This window comes from Centruroides sculpturatus, unplaced genomic scaffold (genome assembly GCF_000671375.1).
Source record: "Centruroides sculpturatus isolate CEXI.00-Female unplaced genomic scaffold, Cexi_2.0 scaffold719, whole genome shotgun sequence".
Taxonomy (NCBI): domain Eukaryota; kingdom Metazoa; phylum Arthropoda; class Arachnida; order Scorpiones; family Buthidae; genus Centruroides; species Centruroides sculpturatus.
Window position 1 is genome coordinate 73,405 of NW_019384910.1, and position 7,839 is coordinate 81,243.

Genomic DNA, 7,839 nt, shown 5'->3' on the forward strand with positions numbered 1-7,839 from the left:
GTGTTTGTTTTATATCCTCTTTATGAGTTAATAAAAGTGATTTTTTTTTAATTTTAAAATATTTTGCAATCTATTTATTAAATATTACTTTTTTAAAGTTTATAATAATAATAATAATAATTCTTATAAAATAAAATATTATATTTGTGAGGATAAATTACAATCATTTAATAAATATTTTATTTTAATTTACAGCATATATTTATCTATGTATTGTTTTATTGTCAAGATTATTTAATTTATTCATATAATAAAGCATATTATGGTTTATTTTCTTCGGGTAACTTGCAATTTATTATTTTAAATTTATTTTTGCATATTAACCCGTGATAACTTTCGTCGCGATCCTCACAATAACGCTTCGAACTTTGAAACTCCAAATTACTTCTCTCATTATTGATATCGAGAAAGTGCTTAATTGTAGATGATATACGAAAACCGAAATATTAAAATTACTTTTCTTCATAGCTATTACTTACGAAATGTCGATTGTAGGCAAAGAGGTTCACAGTGATAAATAAAATGTTGTCAGCTGATGTAGAAACTGCATTTAAACAAATATATTAAAATTTTGTCACAGATAATTGTAAATTCTTAAGAAAATTTTATCATGATACGAGACTTCTTTGTGTACCTGCTGATGTATCTACTAATCATTTGTTGTTTCAGATCATCTACTAATAGCATATAACACAGTAAAATATGTTATTTACTGTTGTTAATTTGTATCAGCTGGCAATATTGATAAAATTTTGATAATCTACCAACAAAATCTATTGATCAGCTGACTAATTTTAAGATAAAATTATGGCTGGTCAATCCAAAAAAAAATGTTCATATGCATTACAATATCAATATACATTACATACGTAATTGTTTATTTCAATAATTATAATGCTCTAAAAAATAAAAAATGAATGCCGTTTATTTTAATTTCACATAAAATAGAAGTAAATTCTGTTATTAAAATAATTCAACGTTAGTAATGAAATCGCTAGTGTGCTAATTTTTACACTTGGAGTCAAAATTTAAAAAATTACCAGTAATTTATTAGTAAATTACCATATTACCAGTAATAAAAAAGTCAATAAATTTACAATCCCTGTTTATCATTAGTTAACTAATGTTATCAAAGTTAGTGCATCTCAAATATACAATTTAAAATACTGTAAAAAGCTTATTGTATTCAGAACTGTCTTTATCTTCAGGTAAATAGGCGTGTCTTAGCTATCTTTTCAGACAATTAGTTCTAACATATGGCTAATAATATGCATTTGTCATCAGTCTTAATCGGTGCTTTTAATGTTAATTGATATTTGTTCATGATACAGCAGTAATTAATAAATGCTAGCAGTTTTATTATATGCTGGATGAATTACTATTAATTAATAAATCTTAAAAATATATATATTTTTTTTTTTCATTGTTTTTCATATCAAAACAACTAAATGTTCTTTAATATCAAGGTCAGTAATTCAGAATTTCCACTAACTGTAGTCTTATTTACTCGTACTACTAATTTTTATATAGATAAATCTCCAAAGTGATTGTATGGTAGAACTTATTTATTATAATGGTCCACCATGGCCGAGTGATTAGAACCATTGAACAATGGAAATTGGTCATGGATTTACAGCTTGCAACTCATTGGCCAAATGGAGTTTTCCTGGTTTTCTTCACATATCTGACACCTACATAGGGGTCAGTTTCTGGTAAAGTCTTATGAGACACGCCACTTTTGACAGATTGCCCAAATCTTCGATCACCTTATTCCATCAATTCAATTACAAAAAATATATATTGATTATTTTGTGATAATATGATTTGTTGTATTGACAAGGTGGACAAACAATCAAAAACATAATTGATAGTTGAAAATTTTAGATTTTATGAAATGTTCTTTTACTCACTAAAAAGATTGAAATTTTAATACTTGTTTGTATTTTTAGAGCATTTTTAAATACACAAATGATAATTCTGAATGAAAATCAGTCCAGATTTTTTAATTTACTTATTTTAATTAGAAAAATACATTTAAAATATGTTGTTTCTGGAAAACAACTGAAGAATGGATGATTACATTTATGACACAGAATTGAGTTTCTTAACTGAACATAATTTTATGTTGTAGCAATTAATGTACATTACTAAATGTTGCTGGAAGACATTTCATCACAGGATAAAGTATTACAAAGTGAAAAATTACCATATGCAGACATTTACAGATAAGTATAATGAACATACACAGTTGAATGGATGGAAAATTTTAATCAAATTTATGGACCAAGAGGAGGAATGTTTAATATTTAAAGAAATAAAGAATGGAATGATTGATGAAAACTTTGAAAATTAAGTAAGTAATCTATTTATTGATTATGAAATTACAGGTTCTTCATTGATTTTCCAGCATCTGATGATCCGATACCTCTTTCGATCAGGACAGAATCGTGAAAGGACACTTAAAATTCCTACAACTGTCAAACCAGTTCATTGACACGATGCATTTACTCACATTGTCTACTTTGCAATTGATTGCAATCACTTTGTTCTATGTGATTATTTTTAGCTTGTTTTGCTTGTATTTAATTCTAGCTGTGGCTTCAAAAAGTATCCATGGTATCAAACGTAAACACTAGTCCATATTTAATATATACTTAAATTCTAACAGTCGAGAGTACTAAAAACATTTGAAGCATGTAATTAGCACTCTAGAGTTTACTGTTATGCGACCTCTGGAAAATCTTTGAAACCGAGCATGCCGGAAATTCAATGGTTAACCTGTAATTGTATATATACTAGAGAATTAGGATAATATTGAGTAATGAAACCATTTGTGTTAAATTTTTAAGAACAATAACTATTTTTCAAAAAGGTTTTTTTTATTTTAAGAATTATAAAATGTATAACTTTTTCTAATTAGCATAATAAATATTATTTCTAATTATCTGTTATGTATTTTTAGATAAACGTTTAGTATCTCTCGTTTTGAAATTATTTGGAAGTGTCGGTTAAATTATTTCATTTTATTTTGTAATTTTGGCTGTGGCATCTTCTGTATATCAGTCTACAACAGTCTCGATCTGGAGACGTTCTGTAAACGTCTACTTTGTATCTTTGGTTAGACGAGTCGGAACCTTCTGTCATTTCTTTGATTAAAGTTCTCAAGGCTTTCTTAACTGAAATATAACATTATATTAATTAATTAGGGAATTTTTCTAAACTTAAAATAAAAATGCATGCAAACTGCAATAGAAGGAAAAATTAATAATAAGAATTAATTTAGAAAAAATTACCTTTATCTTTTCCATAATTTTCTAAAAATTGCGTCGTTCTGTTTTTAGGAAATTTTGTCGATATTTTCTTAGATAAAATATCTACTGTTTGAAATGGTACATGTATTGTTTTGTTTCTTATACAATCTAAGGTTAGTTGTGTTTCAGGAAGCATGTTGTTATTGTTGTTAGGAATTCTGTTATGTAAGAGCTAGAAAAAAAACAAAGGCTTTTAGCAAATAATTTTATAAATATCTTATACAGTATAGAGATTCTTCACTAAAAGTCTGTGTTTATATAACAGATTGTTGGTTATTTAATATACAGGGTGTATCAGAATGATGTTTTAAAAATTTGGGGAATTGTAGAGGATGAAATTTTGAACGTTTTGATATAAGGAACCTATAGCCATTTACATATAGTTTATTCAATTTGGTGATATAAAATTTGCCCTATATAGTCAGGAATATCAGACTAAAAGTCATTCTACTTATCTGCAACATTATAGACTACAGTAGAACCTCGAAAACTCGGCCTAATGTGAACCGAAGGGTAGCCAAGTTTGTGAAAATGCCGGGTTATAGGGAATGGGGTTAAAAAAGGATAAGTATGCGTGATTCCTCAGAAAATACTGTACTGTACTTGTATGTATTGTTTGCTTAAGAATACAACAGAGAATAAACTGCCCAAATAACCTTAAACAAAGAAAAAGTACATACTTTATGAAGGCATAGAGCCTTTACTAAATGAAAATGAAAATTAATGAATACACCGTGTACAGTAATTTACCTGATAAGACAGACCTCAGAAAAATACTTTATGAGAGCTTTTATACTTTTATAAAGATGTCTATAATGAAAATTAATTAACTAAGGATTTTTTTGCTATGCCAGGGTGTGGCTGAGTTATCCGGAGTGCCGGGTTATCGAGAGCTGAGTTTTCGAGGTTCTACTGTACTAACTTCTGTAACTATTAGGCTAACCTTAATGGAAATATATACATCATAGACTATGGTTATGATGTGGCAAATACATCAGTTTGTTTTCTTATTGTTAAAAATAAAAAGTTATGTAAAAAGATAAATGAAATGAGATTAATTATTACTACTCTCTCATCACGAGTCAAACGAACAGCTGAATTCTAATATGGTTACATATAAATTAATTTGGAAGTGAAGATTGGACAGAGATCTGGGTAGAAAAACTGGTAACATGCCTGCACGGTTATAAATTTTTTTTAAATTGCACACAGACTTTATGGACATCCTGTATAATCTCATCAAAATTCTATGTATGTCAGGCACAGAATTGAGTGAGCAAACTGGATAAACTCCTATGTTATTATGAATGATTTGATAGCAAGTCAGTGACAAAAGTATACTATGTTTAAAGGAAAGTTTAATAAATAAATAAATAAAATTAAGAAGAAATAATTAAATTAACTAGTTAATTACTGTTTTCAGTATATAACGATAACTTTTAAGTGAAATGTTACCGAAATAAATACATAAATATTAAAATACAATGCATAAGATAGTACTCACTCTCATGATAGTATATATAAAAAATATTCCAATGGCAATGCTGTAAAAAGGCATGATAAATCCAAATGTGGTACTACTTCTCGGCTGTGTAAAGGTTGTCCATCTGAATGGATGAATGAACATCTAAATAACAGAAATAATAATAAAAAAATTAAAAATTGCATTAGTTAAGATTTCAAAAATTTGAAAAAATATACAGGGTGTCCCTTAAGTCTGGACCCAAAGGACATATGATAGATTCATATTCAATATCATAAATTAATCATATAAGATTTCAGAAGACATTTCATTCAAATATAAGAATATGTAAGATATAAAAGATGTATATTTGCCAGTTATTTTCATCTGTTTCCAGCACATGAAATCATGTACACTTCTTAATACACTCAATGTTTTGTGCTTCTTTTTTTATTTACTTAGCTTGATGATTTTGTTTTGAGGTACCACAAGAATTTATGTCTTATTTATAATCTTATTATATATTTAACAATACAAGAATTTTGACATTGTACATAAATGTTACTATATAAAGATTTGCGTCATTACAAATTAAAGTACGCACAGAAATTCTATATTATAACATGTTTTAATTTTATACACGGTTTATTAATATTTCTAAGTGTTTTCATATTAATTTATATCTAAATTTATTGTTCATAATCTTAAAAAAAATGTTAAAATTATGACTAACTCTTGGGTTCTTTTTATTATATCCATATTCTTCGGGGCGAGTTTCTCCCATTGTTTCTCTCATCACAGTTGGAAGGTAATCTTCCGGAAGAGGATACACTATGGGAGACAGTAACGGTCACATTATTAATATCTTATCTAATAACAATATTGAAAATGATACTTTATATACACTAAATTAATTTTCAAATTAACACTCAAATTTATATACATATTATATTCTCATTCAGTAACCATATTATCTCTTTTTTGGCATTGATGATAGAGATATCAATATATTACATATATGTACTGTACAATAGAAATTTTATGTTTTTTATAAAATCTAATCAATAATTTTATGCACTTTTGAATATATCCAATAGAAGAGCCATTTAAGATTAGACTACAAGTATTGTATGAGACAAGTAATTTGTTAGTTTCTGATTAGTAAATATTTAGTAATTACCATTACTTATCCTATAAACATAGAACCCTCTGCTATATGTATACACTTACAACCAAATTTGCTTACTTACTTGAAATGTCATCACCAGATAACGTGGCAAAGCTATCCTGCATCATGGGATAAAAAACTTTAGGCCACAAAACAGCAAAACAACATATAACCGCAACTAAAGAGAAAATGCATCTTCCCGTCCCTATTTCCAAAAACATCATCAAAAACTAATTTCTGGAGTATTAAATTGGAATATTCCGCATCCCCGACCTCTTCTGGATGCTGTTTCCAAGGCAACGGATCGTTTTAGATATTACGATCGATAAATTTGATGTAGGACGATGCGCAAGTTTCGCATCTCTATTGCTGCTGTTGATAAATCGAAATTAGTGATAAATGCGTATGACATTTATTTGCAAATGCGAATCTTCTTTATATATTGATTGCAAATACCAGTCGACCCCCCTATAACACTGTTGGTAATTCCGTTTTATACGAATTCCATGTTGTACGAGTCACTTAGATTTTACAAATACGTGTGCCGGGCTGTGAACGGCTCACGTATTTTGTAAAATTTTTAGTGAAAAGAAAGGCTATAAAAATATATATATAATTCTTTTTACTTTTCTAATGCAAAACATATCATTTACACCACCGTGTATTAACGGGTAAATAAAGAATTTAGGAAGGTCTTTAGTTAAAAATTTCGTTACGAGATGGCACACATGTAGCTTGACATACATGCAAAAGAATATAAAAATTATATTCTTATCATTAATCCTACAGCAAGTTCTTGCTTATTTAAATAGTTGAGCTTTAGTAGAGGTGTGCAGTACTAAATAAGCTCAAAGGTCTCTAATAATTTTTAATATTAAAAGGATAATGGCATCAATTTAATCTTTACAGATAAAGATACCGCTGAAAGAAATGTCAGTATATAGCATATTAATTTCAGTCTAGAAGTTACAAGTTAGTATAATGTCATCAGACTCTTTCTTCTTCTATGGTAAATCAGTGAATTTGTTTTAGTCTATTTTAAAAAATTAGCTTTGCCTCGGAGGTAAATATGAGTAAATTAATGAATTGTAGATGTGTTTTACAGAAATGCCTGGACCCCCAAGTGTCGAGGGCGCACAAAAATTGAATTATCATAAATTTTTAATACTTTTTCATTAGCAATGAGAACTTTTCGTACAGTAAAAAATATTAAATCATATACTTTCCACAGACACTCGACCTATAATTCAGATTTCAACCATCCCCCGTGACCTAGATTTGAGTTAGGGGCACTAGAGCCCTATATAAACAGAGTATGGCCACTCCAACGCGTGGATGCCATCTTGATCACTAAATATCAATCATTTATTAACAAAAAGGGTAATTTCCCTGTTACAGGGGGTGGTACATTTGTTAATGAAAGGGTTACAAAAAACTTGCAACAGTTTCCAAATTATTATTAGACTTATACTCTTATTTGACAATTGATTTCAAATATACACATTCCAAATAATCACAATCAGTAACGTCAAGGATGACAATACAGAAAATGTTAACATTTACGTAATAATAATAAACAATGAAACTGTTGACTTTAGTTTATTAACATTTCTGTAATCTTGATGAAATAATTATACAGTTTATATAAGTCTTTTTTATTGACATTATTTATGTTCATTCTAAATTCAAGGAGAGAACCGCACTGGAATATCCGTTTAATATCAAGTGAATCACACAAACTTGCTAAACCTTGACGGTTCTGTAATAGGTAAAAAATCGACAGACTCAGAATTACACCAGGTGCATTGAGTATTCGAAAATTAATATAACTGTTTTCGACCAAGATAGAATATTTATTAAGATGTAATTGAGCTATCTTTTCACGTTAAAATTAATTG

General features: G+C 28.2%; 1 protein-coding gene across 1 annotated transcript; it reads right to left on the reverse strand.

Annotated features, from left to right (window-relative positions):
• Positions 1–2,044: 2,044 nt before the first annotated feature.
• Positions 2,045–6,409, reverse strand: LOC111631632. The gene is made up of 5 exons (XM_023375920.1): positions 6,024–6,409; positions 5,507–5,604; positions 4,816–4,938; positions 3,294–3,483; positions 2,045–3,176 (listed from the first exon to the last, which is right to left on the reverse strand). Exons 1-5 carry the CDS (start codon positions 6,163–6,165, stop codon positions 3,019–3,021), a joined length of 711 nt encoding a protein of 236 aa, XP_023231688.1. The 5' UTR covers positions 6,166–6,409; the 3' UTR covers positions 2,045–3,018.
• Positions 6,410–7,839: the final 1,430 nt, after the last annotated feature.

What these genes read in the sequence shown, in the direction of transcription:
- LOC111631632 (XM_023375920.1), bottom strand. Translation starts at nt 6,165, where the DNA reads ATGATGTTTTTGGAAATAGGGACGGGAAGATGCATTTTCTCTTTAGTT. An exon ending in ATCTGGTGATGACATTTCAA is followed by an intron (nt 5,605 to 6,023) that starts GTAAGTAAGCAA and finishes TGTCTCCCATAG; the next exon opens with TGTATCCTCTTCCGGAAGAT. An exon ending in ATAATAAAAAGAACCCAAGA is followed by an intron (nt 4,939 to 5,506) that starts GTTAGTCATAAT and finishes TCTGTTATTTAG; the next exon opens with ATGTTCATTCATCCATTCAG.